At 42.4% G+C, this 18,665-nt stretch overlaps 1 protein-coding gene across 1 annotated transcript in view; it reads left to right on the top strand.

Annotated features, from left to right (window-relative positions):
- LAMA3 (laminin subunit alpha 3) overlaps nt 1–18,665 on the top strand; it is a 169,607-nt gene that overhangs the window by 99,754 nt on the left and 51,188 nt on the right. The window contains exons 37-41 of the mRNA XM_015420742.1: nt 1,357–1,440; nt 5,423–5,653; nt 12,691–12,804; nt 16,352–16,461; nt 18,201–18,281. Coding sequence (XP_015276228.1) covers nt 1,357–1,440; nt 5,423–5,653; nt 12,691–12,804; nt 16,352–16,461; nt 18,201–18,281 — 620 coding nt within the window. The remainder of the gene's footprint in view (nt 1–1,356; nt 1,441–5,422; nt 5,654–12,690; nt 12,805–16,351; nt 16,462–18,200; nt 18,282–18,665) is intronic.

Genomic DNA, 18,665 nt, shown 5'->3' with positions numbered 1-18,665 from the left:
ATGACAGCTTTCTCCACAGCAAACTGATTTTCAGAAGTCTTATGGGTTGGATCTGGCCGTCTTTTTCTTGTGCAGTTCTCATCCTTCTTGGGTGGTCAAAGAGGAACCTTCCTTCTTTTTTCACCAGCAGAAAATCAGGTTGGAGCTAACCATATTTCTTTTTAGATGATAGCTTCAAAGTCATAGCAGGCAAAGGACTGAAAGTTGGCCTTGCCCTTGTACGGTCCGTCTCCCACTCCTTGCTTAAAATTGTCCTTCTCTTCTCACTATGGGGAGATGCAAACTGTGAGAGAAAATCTGCTAAAAGAAGGTTTTTAACCTCTAGGTAGAGGAGGTACTTCAGCAGTCAAATAAACATGGACTTTTCTGTTTGGGGCCTTTGGTGTTTCTTGTGAGGGAAGGCTGGAGGGGGTGGGGGATGAAGCCTGCTCCTAATCTCTGTCCAGGTGCTGTCCTATTCCTAACTTAGATGTCACAGACAAATTGGAGTGGGCACAACAGAGCTTTGTGGCAGGCGCAACAGAGCTTTAGTGCTGTTTTTAAGTTTTTAAAAAATGATACTATATATTTTAGTTAATACAAGGTGGGACCCGCGATACTCGCGCGGGGGGGAGGCAGAGGAGGAAGCAGCAGGAGGAGGTAAGTACCCCCCCCATCCTGCTGGTTCCCCCCTGTCCTCCACCCCTCCTCCATCTCCCCCCATTGCCTCGCCCCCCCAGCTCCTCTTCCCCCCCCAACCCGGCACTGAAGCCAGGGCTGAACCTACCTCTCTCTCTCTCTCTCTTCCCACCCCCTCACTGGCTCCGAGCCGAGGCCCGCGCGGCGTGGAACCGTGGGCCTCGCGACTCTCTCCCTCTCTCTCTCTCCCCACCCCCCCTCCGGCTCCGAACCGAGGGCCGATCGGCAAGCCGATTGGCCTTCGCCGCTCTGGTCTCCCCTCCCTGCTCGCCGCTTCCCTCCCAAGCGGCGGCGGCAGTTACAGAACATCTCCTGCGCACGCGCAGGAGACGCTCTTGTACTTTCGGGGGGATTTAAACATCCCCCCAAGATTTTTTTCAGCTTTTTTAATTTTTGTGCACACGTGGGGACTGGCCCACATGTACACAAACCTCCCCCGGCCCCCCAGCTGCCCCCGGAGCGCTGATTTAGCGATCCGCACTCCGGGGGCAAGTTCGCTATTAGATATATAGATTTTAGTTAAGATTCATAGTTTCACAAACTAAGCGCTGAGGTTGACTGCACTGTGTTCCTTTTTACTAATACTAGAATTTCAGCTGGTGTATCTAAAATTAGCACAGTGCTGATGCTCTTTCTGAACATAATTGCTGTATGTTGGAATGGTAATATTTTGTACAGGGAAAGCAGCTGAAAATAATCTATGTGGATCCCAACAGTCCTTCACCTGGCAGACAGTATTATGGATCAGTTCAACTAGTTGAGGTAAGAGCTGTGATAATTCACCGTCCTACAAAATCAAGAATTATTTTCTCTTTGCCTGTTTTATAGCATAGCATTGGAAACAACATATAAAATTGCTCTTCCTTCAAAATACGTTTTGAAATACTTAATGCTTTGCAGTTACATATTATGGGCCATATATAAAGAAACTGCATTGCAAATGTATGTATTAGCTGGCATGGAAAACCGGTTGTAATGATGCCTGTTTGAGGGTCTGCTGTCCTAGCCTTATGTACAGTTTGGACAAGTTTGGGCTATTTCTTTAATAGGCATATGAAGCTGCCTCTTGTCTAACGTAGCCCCTCTGACAGAGAAAGGCACTTACCACCTGAGGCCATTTAACTAGAAGTGAGAGTGGCTGAACTGGGACCTTCTGCATGTGAAGCATGTGCTCTGCTACTCAGACATGGCCCTTTCCATTTGATGAGGTGGAATATCTCCATGTATTACAGAATGAAACAAACAGTTTTGATAGCACCGTATCCTGCCCACAGGCCTGACTGCTGGCTCACACTACACTTTATGCTGGCTTAGTGCTCCCTAACGCTAAGGGCCCTTTGGGGGAGAGTAGTTAGGAAGTGATGGCAGTCTTTTGACTGGGGCTCCCTTAGACTCTTGTGAGGGTTTGCGGGGGGGCAGAGAAGGAATCTCATCCCTTTGTATGCACCAGCCCTCTGGAAAAGCTCAGCTCTCTCCTGGCTCACTGGCTTGTTGAAGAAGGACGAGAGAGAGAGAGAGGCTGGGTCGCGGAAGAGAGAAGAGAGAGAGAGAGAGAGAGAGAGAGAGAGAGAGAGAGAGAGAGAGAGAGAGACCTTCATAAGGCTGGGAATGTTACATGGTATTGTGATTAGAGTGGTGGACTAGGATCACAAACTCCCACCTGAGACCATTTAACATTCAAACTCCCACTCTGCCATGGAAGCTTCCTCAGCGACCTTGGGCCAGTCATACACTCTCAGGCTGTGAGGCTATATACAGGAGAGGAGGATGTAAGCCATTTTGGGTCCCCACTGGAGATGGGGTGTGTGTGTGTGTAAAGGAAGTCTATAAAGTCTGAATGAGGCCAGAGAGGATTGTACTTTTTAGTAGCAGTTGACTGTAAGTGAAGGATCTTTGAATGCAGGTGGTGTTTGGGGTTCTGTTGCAGAACTGATTATTGTGCTGCCTCCTTTAGAAATCTTTCTTGCTTCTAGTATACTTTGCTTGTAAATAAATAGATCATACAGAGACACTGTAAGTCTATAGTCCTCTTATCTGAAGAAGAAATCTTCCAGTGCTGCCTCTGGATTTCTCACCACTAGAGGCAGTGAGGAGCATGGAACAATGCTGTTGAAAAGTGAAACTGTAACATCAGCATCTAGTTATACTCTGTTGTTTTGCAATGAGTTCCTGGATTTATTTGCTATGTTTACCATTAGGCAACCGTTTGTTCTGATGGCGTAAAAGCTAACAGTCATACTGGGTTCTTGTCCACTTCATGTTCAGGCTGGAATGATTAAAAAAACATTCATATTTTGCCTTCCGTTACACATATGCTTGCTGATGGTCGGGGACGATTCCAAAGAAATTATGTTTTAATGTCTTGAGATTTTCCCTATAGGGATTTAAAACTGTGCTAGAGTAAGTCTGTCAACAGGGGGTGGATCCTTCTTCTAGCTCCTTAGCCACGGTCTACTAACGCCTCTCAAACTGCAGCATCTGCATGAGTAAGGCCTATTACACGCACACAGCTTACTGCAGAGAATCTAAGCAGTCAAGCCTTTAAGCTTGACTTTGGATTCTGTGCCAGCGGTACACACCATTCTTTTTTCTCAAGTGTATCTGCAGCTACAACAAAAAAAGCAGTTTTTTCTTAACTGGGGTGTGGGAGAGGGCAGCCCAGCTGGGAGTTATTTCTTTCCCCCCAGCAATCTGAGACTAGCGATAGTCTCAGATTGCTAGACTCATGCCATCTGTATATAAAAAAATTAAATGTAAAACATTAATTGTAAAAAATGTAAAACAATGAGGGACACAACGATGAATGGCAGAAGGTACAGAGTGGGTGGAATGACCATGATGTGGGTGGGGGAGTGACTTTCAAGGGGCAGCAAAGGGGCGGGGGGGGAAGCCAAGGGAATCTGTACACTTTTGAATTATCTTCTGCTCGCAAGTGAAACAACGGAAAAATTGGCACAAAACCACTCTCAGAAAACTTGGGGGAACAGTGTCTGGAAAGCGAACTGAGCGATGAAGGGCGGGGGCGGAATCAATGCAGAATGGAAAAAAGGAAAACCCAATGGACATGCACAGTGAAAGTAAGGCAAAACACCTGTGCATTAGAGGCCAGTTTGGTGTGAGAGCCAGTTTGATGTAGTGGTTAAGTGTGTGGACTCTAATCTGGGAGAACCAGGTTTGATTCCCCCTCCTCCACTTGCAGCTGCTCGATGACCTTGGGCAAGCCATAGTTCTGTCAGAGCTGTCCTTGAAAGAGCAGTTCTCTCAAAGCTCTCTCAGCCCCACCTACCTCACAGGGTGTCTGTTGTGGGAAGGGGAAGGGAAAGGAGTTTGCAAGCCGCTCTGCGTCTCCGAGTGAAGGGTGGGGTATCTTCTTCTTCTAACAGCATTTGGTAGGTGACGCCTGCTGTGCATAGCAAATGAGACTTGTGTCTATGGAGGTATACACTAATGCCATAGCCCTTCCATGAATAATACATTGTGAATAAGCTGTGGGGTCTTGTGAGCAAAAATTCTACTTTGTGAGCTATTGGCATTAAAGTTGTGAGTGAGCAATTTGGCTACTGCATAAATTAGTTTGCTCTGGAGCCCTCCTTCCTGATCTAAGACAAAAATGTGTGAGCCAGAGACTAAAAAACGGTGAGCTAGCTCACACTAACTCAGCTTAGAGGGAACGCTGGTCCCAAACCCTTTTTGTGCTCCCTAGTATCAGCTAATTATGATTCCAAGAAAGTGCTTTCAAACATGTCCTTTATGGAATATTATCTCCTTAGATAACGGCCTTTTGCATATTCCAATCAAGTGTTCAGGGCAGTGACTGATACATCCCAGTTGCTTCTTTTCTGAGTGGCTACTGTATGAAAATTAGCCTCTTTGTTCATAACCTTCAGATAACAGTTCACATGGAGCCTGATAGAATGGAAATACATCAGACTGGCCAGAGTAAAAATGTTTCCTTATAATTAGGGAGACAGTTTATTAGCAGTCTCTGATCCACAGATGAACCCGGAAAGGACAGGTCTCAGGCAAAAGACAGAGAGACATTCTTCTGGTCTAACAAATTTAGAGTCCAATGGAACCTTCTGGTCCGTTTCATCTGCTTCACCATCCCTGTAAGGTGCAAAGTGTATCAGGAGATATGGATTCCAAGAAGCAGAGACTGACCTTCCTCAATAAAGCCCCATCTCTTGCTTGCCTTTTCATCGTGTAGCATGACCTTGTTGTCAATTGAAAATATGATTATTGGAAAATAACATCATAAAACAAAGCCCCGTGTTTTTCACCGTGTGCAATTCTTATATTTAAAAAAAGATAGCTATCACTTAGCACTTTCCTCCTTTCTGAATATCTTTTTAGAGGAATCACAAATGAAAACTTTTGCTTCTACTTTCGTTCATTCCATTTTTTTCTCATCCTCCTTCCAAGGAGCTCAGGGTGGCACTTACAGTTCTACCTTCCTCCATTTTGTTGTAACAAAAACCCTGTGGAGTAAATTGTGCTGAAAAAGAATGACTAGCCCAATTGCATCCATTGAGGCCCACATCGAGCAGGGATTTGAACCCGGGCCTCTGTGCTGCACTGGCTCTCTGCCATCAGCACCCAATCTTTCCCTCTTTTGAGTCTCTTGTCTTGGTACTGCACAGTGGTAGTTTCTTTTTTTAATCAACATGCCTAAAGAGAGAAAGAGAGTGTGTGCAGAATGTGTAATTTATCCCAGAGCAGACTTTCATTGTATTTTATTGTCCAGGGAAACTTCAGACATGCAAACACCAATAAGCTGGTATTTCGAGAAGAGCTGATGACAATCCTGTCTAGACTGGATGGATTACACATCAGAGGGCTGTATTTCACAGAATCTCAGCGGTTAACATTGGGTGAGGTTGGACTGGAAGAAGCCAGCGGGACAGGAACTGGCAACATTGCCTATAATGTAGAGACCTGTTCCTGCCCTCCTCAGTATGTTGGTGATTCATGTCAGGTGGGTGATTTTCTTTGTCTGTATCATTAATAAGACATTACTCATAATAACCATTATTGATTTAGCTATAGCAATGGGAGACTGATGGTTCATACAGATTGGTTTAAACATGCAGAAAAGATACATTTATGATGGATCTTGCATAGTGGACCTTAGTTTGTAGCCTCCTTGATCTCAGAAGAGCACTCTGCACAATTGTAACTTTAGACCCTGACTCGGCCCAACTCCTCTTCTGTGCTACTACCATTTAGTGTGGGAGTCCCTTCCACTTTAAATTAACAGTCATTAGTAATGGCCATGCTGTTCAGTCCCCATTTCACCCATCCACTGCTAAAGGACTTTCAACATAGGAATGTGTATATACTAAATGTCTTTATGAGATATTGCTTGTTGGACTTAGTCAAAATTGTTCAAGAACAGAAGAGGGAGGAGAAGTTTGTGCTCAGACCTTTTTGAATTTGGGAATTGGTGGTTGACTCTTGGCTTTGCTGAGATGCAGAATAGTATTCATGCTCTGAGTCTAAGAATATTAGGGTGGTTAAGTTTACGTGGCACAGAGGCAGATAACATCACCTAGTAAATAACATACCATTAAGCCTCTATTGAAGGGACAACATTTTTTCTCCAGGCAACTGGCAATCCTGATGATGGCTGTAGATAACATTTCATTGTTCATTTTACCTTACACCTGTACATGGTTGCTGACAGAAGAATTTTCTGTGAATGGAACAGAAACATAAAAACAGTTGCTTGAAATATGTGCATGGCACAGTTCGGCCTAGGTGTTGCTGTACCAAAGAGTCTTTACTCTTCCATACTGTTTCGCTAAAATCTGTACCTCTTGTGTACTAGAATTCTCCTTACCACTTGGAAAGGTGGTGCAGATGGCCAAATGTCCTTGGGCTAGTTCATTTATTTCTGTTGGGCTGTTACCTTCAGAGGGACCAAAGGTAAAGGAGAACTTAAAATAATTTCGTAGTACGGTAGATGGAATTTTTGCAAATATAGCTTGTCATGCAGGAGTGAGAAAAGTTGAATTCGCTGAACTTCCTCCTTCTACATAATCATTAAAGGACTCTTTCCTCTAGGTGTCATTTCCTATCTGGTTTTTTTTTCATGTAAACATATTTAGGATTACTATGTAAGTCTGTCAGCTTTCTTCTCAAGTTGCATTAAAATACTCCTTGTTGAATGTCAATTTGAAAATATTTTCAGTGGTTATTTTAAAACAACATTCACAGTCTGCTATATGATGAATCCAGTTGGTTAGCCTGCCAAGGCTTTTGCTGAATATACATACAAAAACTTCCCAGGTCTGTTCCCATTCACTACCTCTAACATGTCTATTTTGTGCCGTTTTGCTTCCCCTCCGGGCTTATAAAAACCTGTAGCCCAAAGGAAGCCATACGACTACTCATGCCAGTAGCTCCCACACCCTGCATGTTTCTACAGAATTACTCAGCCAGTGATTTACAGTTTTAATCATCTAGTACTGTCTGACTGTGTTAGGCAGAGAAAAGGGGATGCCTGCCACACCTTAATTCAGGTGCGCGTTCATTTGCAGGAATTACAGAAAGGTTCATTAACCTCAGGAACTGTTATGTGTTGCACAACCTGACTCAGGCATAGAGTTTAAAGGAGGGGCATATCACATACAGACTCGCTTATCTGAGTCAGAAGCCAAACAGTAAGAGGTAGTATAAGAAAAGGGCTGTGCAGGATTGCATGTGAGCAGTGCAGCCTAAAGCTAAGCAAAATGACGGCCAGAATGCAGAGGCCAAGTATTATAGGATGGCTAATTTTGTGCATGGGCCTGAGGCATTGCATGGGACATGCTATGCAACAGCGGGTAGTGTTTCCTTATCTTCAGGGCCAAGGGCTACAGCAACAAAATGACTGGCATTTTAAACCGAGACAGGTAATGTGTGTTCGCTCTCTTTTTCTTCTTCCTTCCCTTATAAAAAATGCAAAAAAAGTGCTTTATGCAGTGTTTGGGGCCAAAACAACCAAAAAGGAAATCTCTTTATCTATTGAGCTACATTATCCTCTCAACAAATGGGAATTCTCTTTCTGAAACTTAGTGCTGTTACGCCAAGCTTATTTGTTTTTTTCTGTTGCGCTGAACTTTTGGATGAAAGCATGGCAATGCTTAAACAGACAGGGCATGAATATTTTGCTGTGCATGTGGCAAAACAGACATGGGTGACTTGGCTGAGTCTTGGCATGTCTGTGTGGGATCCTAAATATAAAATCATTATCTTTACAGGACATCTTATTGCCCTGCAAGACATCAGTGGGAAATGCAGTTTGACAGTCTAGGGAAATTGTCTTTAATTTTAGAAGTAACTTCTTGTTATTTTTGTTTGCTAATTTCACTGGATGGTCAGAAGAAAATGCAGCTTACTTTAAACTGTTTCATTCCTTTTAGTTTATAAAAAGTTCCCTTCAGTAGCTTGTTGGATTGGGTCATCAGTAGCAGTAGAAAAGAGCAAGAGTCCAGTAGCACCTTAAAAACTAACAAAATGTGTGGTGGGGTATGAGCTTCCGTGAGTCACTGCTCACTTCTTCAGATACCGGTTTCTAAAGAAGTGAGCAGTGACTCGCAAAAGCTCATACCCCACCACACATTTTGTTAGCCTTTAAGGTGCTACAGGACTCTTCCTCTTTTCTACTGCTACAGACTGACTAACATGGCTACCCATTTGGGTCATCGGTAGTTTTATTTCTGCAGTTATAATCCAAACCTTAAATTCATGCAGGTGGCCACCCTAAGATAATAGCCCCTCGTGAATGGAGTCCTTAGTTCTAAAATTTGTATTACTGCCATCCATGTAGCACTTCTAATTTGCAAAGTGTTTTATAGCCTTTATAGTGTTTGTCTTTGTGACACTTCTGTGAGGTAGACTGATGCAGTTCATGTTTTACAGATTAGGAGTTTAGCTTGATACATATATTTGGGAAGTGGGCCAATCCATGGCAACGAGAGGGCTTATGGAAACACACAGCTCACTGCTTACTGAATCCAGTAGTTTAGCATCATGAACTCCATATCTGTTTTGCATTCACTAGTCTCAGGTACACAATCCTTCGTTCATCAAATATAGCACAGAAGGCTAGCATCTGGTTTTCATGTATTCAAACAAAGTAATGAGTTGCTCCTGGTGATTGTCAAAATCATATGGCAACAGTTGCATTTAGGATTTTGCTTTACCAAAGTCTACAAATCTGCTACCTAGTCTGTTAAATCTGCATCTAGCAGTTTTCATAATTAAATAGTAATCTGATCTTGCAGAAATTCATTCATATGAATGGATATGTCACTTAAGAACGTAATAAATCTGCAAGTAAGGCTTTGTATCTCCCTCCCAAACTGCTTTTCTGTGCTGCAGCATCTAAATGCTTATGTGCAAGGTAAACATGTGTCTTAAATCTTGTGAGAGAAAAGCAGCTGAAAAGAGGCAGGGGGAGTTACGAGAAAAAAAACATCCAGATTCTACCCAAGTCAAGCTTTTGGATGCTGCAGAAGTAGAATGCGTGACAACTATAGTCCCACTCTGAATATGATACTGAAATTTAGTCTTTAATTTGGGAAGGACTTCCCCCCTAGTATATGCCATTAAATTAAGGTCTAATATCGATAATCTGAGGACACAGGCATGGGATTCTGGAGTAGAAACCTGCAATCAATGTATCTGAGGGGCTAATAAAATCTGCTCAATGGGGCCAGGCGTGAAGGGGGAGAAGATTCTGACGGAACCCTAAAGTATGCAACAAAATCAGTCTTCCTCCCCTTAATGCCCAAATTGGGGCAACCCTCCCCAAAAACCTGGTTCCTAAGATCTGCATATGCATACTGTGGACCACTAAGATTGCAAAGACTACAGAAATAGCACCTGAACTCTTGTCAGACTTGTAGTGCCATTTTGAATTGTTAACCAGTTAGGAATCCAAAGCTTCCAACTCAACATTGTGCTACGGGCAGTCGCAACACAGTACAAACTGTTCAGCCAAGGATCAGATTTCAGTTTGGGTATCTGATCCTTAACCAAGGGCACTGTATTCTGTGAACAGGCCCTATGGCATAATGTGAGTCATACACTTTGGTGTCTGTCTGCTTAGTATGCCAGTCCAAAATAGTACTAGAAATCTCACAATATGATCTTGTAGGACGCTGGATTCCGTTATTTTATCCAGCTAGTTGCTGAGGTCTGCTTACAACTATTTGGAGGAGGAGGAGAATGATGAGGAAGAATGAGACTGATAAGATAAAGGGATAAGATAAAGGAAGACCCACTGCAGTTCTGAAATGATAAAGTTAAAGGGAAATACTCATGGCCCACTTCAGTTATTCTGGGGGAAAGATTTTGGGGTCCAAAAAGAAATTTCTAACTATTTCCTTTGAATCTGCCAAGGCAGAGCTCTCTATGAATCTATGGCCTTGAAAGATGCTGCAGAAGAGATGTAAAAGTGATCCTGTTTATCATTGGAGCATAGAATGAATGGTATCTGATCCCATAGATTGTAAAAGGGTGTGGTTTAGGTTCTCCCAGCCTTCTCAACTGTTACATCATCACATTTGTCTAATTCTGGACCACATTTTTAACAGCTATGTTTCTTTAGTTTCTTTGTTGTTATTTTTCAGCTCGTCACAATCCTTTTTCCTGATCATAAAAAGAGCAATTCCCTTTTTCAAAGGCTTCTAGCTAATGAACATTCTTTTCATGCTTTACTTGTGTTTAGGGCAAGTCTGTACGTACAGATTGTACTGCATATTAAAGAATGCCTCACATTGTCTAAGCTTGGCTTCATATACCTTCGGGTCAGGAAATCGGGATGAGTTAATATAGCGGTGACATCATTCCACAAGTACTTCTGAAAATCATCATTTAGTATATATGTTAGGACATGCTAATTAACAAATCTGAATCTGGATTTAAAAACATCAAATCAAAACAATATAATGAAGACTTTACTCTTCTGAGTCGTACTCTCAAAATATTATTCATCAGATACAAATTTCCCTGCATTATTCATAGCCTCAGAATCCTTCTACAATTCAGATCATGGTGTGTCAAGAAAAAAAAATCATTATAATTCTAGATCTGGGCTGCGGGGGGGAGGGTTGTCATGGTTGCATACTTATGGTGAGAACATTACTGGTTCGGGACTCAAATTCATGTGGTTCAGAGTCTGAGACCATTGTTTTCAATGCAGAATGTATATGAGGGTCTGTGGCAGCTGTTTAGAAAGGTAATGCCATCAAATTTGCACACAACACAGTTAATCTAAAGATACCCCCCTCCCAGTTTCAAGTGAATTGGACCAAAAGGGTCAATTTTACAGACCTCCTAAGTAGGTACTTCTCAGTGCACTCACTGATTCCTAAAACAGCGGTAGTAGGAGAACTTCAGCCGGTTATGGCATTTTAAAAAAGGTTTGCATTTCCCTTCTCTTATAGTGACTGACTGATAATAAAAAAATCTTACCTTTCCACTGAAAGCTCTGCATTTACCTTCCTTCCTTGTGGTGGCCTATTTGTTTCTTTTCATAAAGTGGCTTCCTTTGCAGACTCCCCATCCCTTTCTGTTGGTCTGGGAATGTACCAAAACGAATGACAAGAATGCCTATTTGGAACAATGAGAGAAACCTGCCGCTTGACGGCCCATTGGATGTAATGGGACCTGGGAATGCCAAATGACTGGGCATAGGCTCCATTAAAATAAACAATAGCACACAAAAGATGCAAAGAAAATGCAGAATGTTTTATGAGAAATATTTCCTGGGCCTGGCATGACAGTCTCTAGAGTGGAATGACTGCCCTGGGCTCAGATAAAATGCTCTGGGATGGGAATGACAATGCCCAGAGTGGAATTATGGCCTCTGGGGCTGGAACCAGTGCTCTGAGGGCTGTCCCAGAGCAGTTTATACATGGTCCCCACGGGCTGTCAGTCCAATCTAGGTGCAGTCATTCCAGTTCCTGAGCTGGTTATCTGGGCCCAGGGATTCTCATTCCACTTGGAGGCTCTAATTCCAGGCCCAGAGCAGGCTTCTTAAATCATTTCTGCATCTTCATAGCAGGTTTTGTGTGCCATAATGTATTCTAGTGGAGCTCATGCAAGTCAATTGCCATTCCTCGGTACCATTGTATCCAGTGGGCCTTCAGGTGACAGGCTGCTTCCATTGTTCCCAAAAGGCATTCTTAGCTTTCATTTGAGTACATCACCTCCTCCTCAGAACTCCCTCCCCATCCCTTCCTGTCAGTCTGCTATTATTTGCTCTTGGGGACTTTCAGGGAGGCCGGAATGGTTGTTTCTCAGTTTCAAACAAATGACACCAAAATTGCAGTGGAGTGAGTGCTGCCTGACCTTTAAAGAATCACCATGTTTCAAGAAAATTGAACTAAGAGTTCAAAGTTTACAGACCCCTGAACAAGCTGCCCCCAGCTCTCTATTTTTGCAACCATAGTATTTGCAAAGAACAAAAGGGCTCCTTCCCCCACAAAGGCATGATTGAGAGAAAATAGCAGCTCTGGGCAGCTTGTCTCCAAAGGTGATTGGCTGGGAGTTCTCAGTTCTCCTTTCTTGCAAGGCTCTGATGGAAAGGAGACATGCCCAGGAAATCAGTGGAACCAAAGAAAAAGTTAGGCTTGTGCTGCTTTGCTGGTAAGCACAGGAATAAACAACAACAAAAAGGATTGTTTGGGGGGAAGGGATTCATTATGCCAACAGCACCCCTGGATGTTCCAGGAAATCACTGTACCAACCTGAACCAGGTATATCTGTCTCTATCTTCTGATTGGCAGTCTTGTTATACACACACCCCTAGTTCATATTGTTGTGTTAAATTTTGGATAGAATGTGATGGGTGGATTTTGTAGTGCCAGTGCAACTACTTTTCAAATGCTTAGGAAGGTATTAGGAAGCAGCTATCTTGTCATATGTTAATGCTCAGCAGTTAGATTTTTCTGTGTTAGAAGAAGTTCTCTAAAGTTATCAGCACACAATTGTTTAACTTTTTCCTCCCATTCATGTGGTTAGGAGTGCAGCCCTGGATTTTATCACGAGAGCAAAGGCTTATTTGCAGGACGGTGTGTTCCTTGCAATTGTAATGGAAACGCAAACACATGCCAGGATGGCTCTGGAACTTGTATTGTAAGTAAAAATGACAATCTTTACTGAAATGTATAGCTGTTCTTAAATTATTCATTTGTTAAAATCTCTGATATACCTCTTGGGCCTTTTGTTTGTACCCAGCTGCTCACTCTATAAGTTATTCATTCTAGAAGAGAGATTCTGTTCGTGCAATACCCAGAGTTGTTCCTTCACTTATTAGGGAAGCTTATGTGTGCAAGACCTTCTTAGGTATGTAACAGCACATATGGGTCTGTAAATGGGAGGATTTGGCTTCCTAACAGTAGCAACAGTGAAACAACCAAAGAAAAAGCATCATGTAGATGTTTAAGCTGTTTGGATTTTTTACAAAGGGTTGTGTTTTTTTTACTCACTCCAGTATGATCAGTACTTAGATATTATCGACACAATACTTACACAACTATTTCCATATCAAGTTTGCTACCATATTTTTAAATGGATAAAACCATGGTCCAGCTTGGATAATATGTCAGCTCTGTGCCCAGGGAAGCGCAGGAGGTGGGAGGGCACAGCTTGCATTCCCACTCAGCCATCCACAATACTGGGTCTGCCTCTCTCACCCCAGTAGGCAGCCATATGGTGGTATATGTTCAGATGGTGCATATGTTCCCATACATGTAGCTTAAATCCTACATTTTCAGTGCCTCTGCTCATTGGACTCAGCCAAATTAGATGTTACACCACTACATGGACCCCCTTTGGCATAGAAGATGGGAGCACAATCTGGGTGGGTAAATTAAGGGGGACACCTGTTTTTCACTTTATGCAGGCTTGGTATGTTGTCCAAATGTGGACTATAAGTAAGTATTATGAGTTGGATCAAATTGTTAGACATATGTGTAAGACTATAGTAGAGCCCGTAAAACGTCATAAAGGTTGTTCAGAAAATTTCAAAAAGTACAAATATCTGGGCAGGCTCCCATCCCCAGCATAGCCCCCTTCCCACTGGGCAAACCGAATGCCCAGGAGACCCTTGCCCAGAATGGAAGGCAGTGGGGAACCCAGGGACAGTGACCAGCCTGGTAGGGTAGGCAGGAGCGGGCCCCAACCAAGCAGGGGCCCCACTGTGATTAGAAAGGAGGATGGGAGACATGGACAGCCTGGCGTTGGCCTGCAGGGGCAAAGGCCAGTGGTCAGGAAGAGCCAGAGTAAGAAGAAGCTGGAGAAGGGAGTAGGGCCTGATACCTTTAAAGCCCAAGAGGGAAAGGACAGGCAGCCCTGAGAGTGGGTACCCACCCTCCAGGAAGAGGCAGGGGTGAACCCTGATTGGGGCCAAGGGTGGTACGTAAGAGAGGCTTCCAATCTAGGACTGAGGGAGAAACTGGGGTGGGGCATACAGTGAGAGCAAATGTGAGCTCACTCAGGTTGAAGAAAGAGGACCAGGGTGCTTGAACCCCCTTCTCCTTCCCATTCTGAGGCTGGCAGGGAGGCTGGCCCAAACTCATCCAGGATGGCAGAGGGGCAAGTGAGTCAGTACAGCAAAGCCTTACAACAAATTACTTAACTTGAATGATGTGCACAATGATTGCAACTTCTGCCTGTATTTAATCTTTATTTTTGGGTGCTATCGGTTAAAAATGGGGTATGATCTTTTAAAAATATAGCTTTTGGAGTTTATTCTCTTTGGATAATTTGGTTTGGGCTACATTTAGCTTACACAATGCTTGCCATGAATGTGGCTGTGTATGATGGTATGGCACCTCAAGTAAAGCTAGGTTTACATTATCTTTTTGCTTTACAAATTATTATAGAACTACATGTTACAAGAGACACAGAGCTGCCACCACTCATTTCTGTCTTCTTAATGAGGCATGCTTTATCACAATGTGTCATTTCACAGTGTAGTCTCTCCCTGCCTCCAAAAAAACTGGCTGTTGGAGGTTGAGTGCGGGGAGCAAACAGTACAATGCTGTCCCATCATGCACTGTAAAAGACAAATCTCATTCCCAGGTAGACGGGGAAGAGGCACAGAGTAGCAGCAGCAGATCCATGTCTCTAATAATATGTGGTTCTGCCCAACATAAGAGGAATGTGGTTATGTGCACTGGAAATGGACAGCTGTAATGCAGACATAGCTGAAAAAGATCAGTCAGGCATATTTCCCCCTGACCGCAGCTAACTGTGGCAGCATCCCTAAAAGAGGGTAATGTGCTGCTCTGTCATGACGCACAGCTATCAGTACCCTTCAAGGCAAAAGGGCTTGCATCAGCAGCAGGCTTTGAGAAATCATAATCCTGGTTTATTATGTTTCAGTGCTTTTATCTCATCATTTTGCTCTTAAAATTTTTTCCTCGGATCTTTTAAAAGTTTCTTTTTTCCCCTAGTGTAAATGCATAGACTGCCAAATTCATTACATGGTTGATTCCCTCTCTCGTTTCCTCGTCTTTTTACATGCTGCAGTACTTACCTTAACTTTTGGTTTTGACAAACCCCTTTGAGTTTAATGAAGGAGTCATAAGCCAAATCAGCATGTTCCATGAGCTATATGAATCATAAGGCATATTTGATTGGAGAGACAGACAGGCCATGACAAGAGAAAACAGCTGCAGGAAGATCAGGAGGGAGAGTTTTGTAAAACTTTAATTGTTTGGCATCACTAACCATCCAAGCTTAAAGTGACAGTGCAGTCCTAAGGAGAATCATACCTTTCTATGTCTATTGAAGTTAGCAGAATTAGAAGCGTGGATCTTAGTTTAGAATTGCACTGTTAGTTTCATATTTTTATTTTCGGCATCATATTTTGCCCTGGCATGGATGCCCCTGGTAGGCTTGACCTCATCAGATCTCAGCTGCTAAGCAGGGTCAGCCCTGGTTAGTACTTCGATGGGAGAACACCAAGGAAATCCATGGTTGCTACACAAAGGCAGGCAATGGCAATTGGTAAGCCACCTTTGAACGTCTCTTGCCTTGAAAACCCTGTGGAGTTGCCATAGCTCAGCTGCAACTTGATGACACTTTCCACCACCAAATACAGCTTTAATTCTGTATGTGCATCTAATATTCTAACGTCTCTGATGCCAACTGGGTAGAACTATCTGTACCAATTTCCCTTTCATCAAGTACAATTTATTTGCTACATTTTGCATTGCTATAATTTATTTATTTATTTTATTTATTTCTTCAAATTTATACCCTGCCCTCCCCGCCAAGGCAGGCTCAGGGCAGCTTACGCAATAAAAGCAGAATAACAATAAATATCATAGACATTTAAGAAAGTTCATTAAAACAATATTGCATTGATAGTAAAGTGCTAGCGATTATGTTATGATGTCATATAGATGGCGTTATACATTCTGTAAATTAACTTGGTATTCAGCTTGATGGTCTTTCTCAAAAATGGTCAGCGAGCGCAGGCTGTCAATAATAAACCAGGCACCAGGCTTTTATTGTTATTAAGGTGATGGTAGTAGTAGTAGTGTGAATGAATTGGTTTGAAGCCTTGAGGGAGATAAACTGTAGTGTTCTCTTCCTAATAATGATGAAACTGAGAAATTGAGTTGCTGTTAATTTTCTGGTTTATACGTATATCTATGTATTTTTTTAAAAGAACTGCCAACGTAATACCGTGGGGGAGAAATGTGAACATTGTAAAGAAGGTTACTTTGGAGATGCCAGTCAAGGAACGTGCAGGGAATGTCACTGTCCTTATTCAAACAGGTACTGTTGGTTTGCGTAGGACATATTGTTTTTATTGTGCTTGGCTCAGAATTTTCAAGCTGTTATTTTAATGAAAAGAGCTCTGTTCACTAAGTGTTGTTTCCATTTTAGTGCTTAGTTTGTTTGTTTTAAATGAGCTTAAGACCCTAACTTCGATGTCCCAAGCATATTTTTTCCCCATTACTGCTTCTCTACTTTTGATTCTACTGTGGTTTTCACAAGACGCACCTGTACGTCTAAGTCACTATGAATGTACTTAGCATACTTTGGGATAGGATGGGGAGCCTTCTTTCCTTTAAAATGTCTATAAAGGATGATAAGGATAATGATGGTGGCTACCTTTGGTTTGAATCCTATGATCTAAAACTGATCTATGAATAAAAGGTAACAATCAACTGTTCGTTTGCATATGTTATTCATTACAAAACTGGTTGAGGTATACGTTCTATTTTGAAGAAGAATTATATTCAAGAAAGCAAGGGTATCCAAACCTATTGCAAATTCTTATTCTTTTTAATAATTTTATCTTTTGAGATGCTGTGTATCTCTTCATACTAAGTATGCTTTCTCAAATTAGAACACTTAATGCATAAGGTTGCTCTAAATTGGGAGCAACTTGATGATACATAATACACACAATCCTTTTAATTTAATCCTGAACATAAGGAATGGGACGGAATCAGGGAAGACTCCAACCATCTGATTTTCTTGAAGCTACACAGTTTGTCCAAGATTATATAGATGAGATGTAAGCAACAAACTGTGAAAGAGGAAATGACCAATTCCTCCGGTACAGAGCCTTTTTGTGCCTGCACTGTGCTTGATGAGTGTGGTGGGACCGAGGGAACGAAACAGGTGTCACATGCTCTTGAAATAAATGTAAGGTGCTGCAGCAGTGAATGTCACTGGCATAAACTACTTTATTACATGAGCCCAAAATAAATAATGAATATTATTTACAGGAAGGGTGTAACAGCGTTATTCAGCACTGAATACAACTGTGGAACCTCTGCTTAAATGCATTTGGGCTAGACATGCCAGGAAGAGCAGTAGATGTTTCTACTTGCTCAGAAATCAGTTGGCGTCTTTTTCTTATTGACAAGTTTGCTTTGTTTTCAAGGATGAAATGCCTGCTGGAGGATTAGGAGTGCATTCAGTACACAGGAAAAAAGATGATACCCAGCTCTGGGTTGAAAAATCCCTGGATATTTTGTTGGGTGGAGCCTAGTTTAGGGAGGGGAGGGTCCTCAGCAGGGTGTAATCGCAGACAGTCCATCTTCCTAAGCAGCCATTTTCTCCCCAGGGAACTGATCTCAGTAGCCTGGAGATCAGCTACCACATGGAGGTTGACAACAGTGTTCCCTCTAAGCTGTGGGGACTTATGAGCAAAAACTCTACTTTGCGAGCTACTGGCATTAAAGTGGTGAGCAAGCAATTTGGCTACTGCATAAGTTAGTTTGCTCTGGAGCCATCCTTCCTGAGCAAAGACAAAAATGTGTGAGCTGGAGGCTAAAAAACCGTGAGCTAGCTCACACTAACTCAGCTTAGAGGGAACATTGGTTGACAACCTTGATATTCTGGCAGCAATTTATATTTTTTAATTTTACATGGTATATAATCTGGAAGCCATATTAAATGTGGCTTTAGATCTTTATTTTTAGAAAAATTAAGAATTCTACATAATAAACAAACAGTTCCTAAGTTCCATCTCATGAATATGACATTGTTCTTTCTCATAGCTTTGCTGTTGGCTGTGTGGAAAATGGTGGAGAAATGCAGTGCGTCTGCAGAGAAGGATATACTGGAGTGCACTGTGAAAGGTGTGGGTCTTGCCTCAAAACTGTGTTTTTGTGTAGAAAGTTCAAGCAGATTGCCTCAGTGGAAAACAAATGTCACATTGTATAATGTTACGTGTACTAAGCTGTGCCATATTCACATGGTTGGACTGTAGTCCAGAGTGCTGCAGGGTTTCAAGACACACGCCATGCTTTCTACAAAAAGGAGTTGTTACATTTTCTTCAGTGATTGAGAATGGCTGTGTGTACTGCACACTTCGTGGCTTTGAAGTGAATTGCTCAGAGTTCTGCCTGCGTGGCAAAACTTTCAGATTTGAACACTGCTGTCAAGTCTTGGTGCAATCCAGAGAAAGTTATGGTCAAGTTTAAGTGATTTCAGCAAGTATATTTTTCTTTTTCTGGATGATT

This window comes from Gekko japonicus, unplaced genomic scaffold, assembly GCF_001447785.1.
Source record: "Gekko japonicus isolate JY-2015 unplaced genomic scaffold, Gekko_japonicus_V1.1 scaffold1602, whole genome shotgun sequence".
Taxonomy (NCBI): domain Eukaryota; kingdom Metazoa; phylum Chordata; class Lepidosauria; order Squamata; family Gekkonidae; genus Gekko; species Gekko japonicus.
The sequence above is the reverse complement of the archived record's forward strand: the minus strand, read 5'-3'. Positions and strand labels throughout refer to the sequence as shown.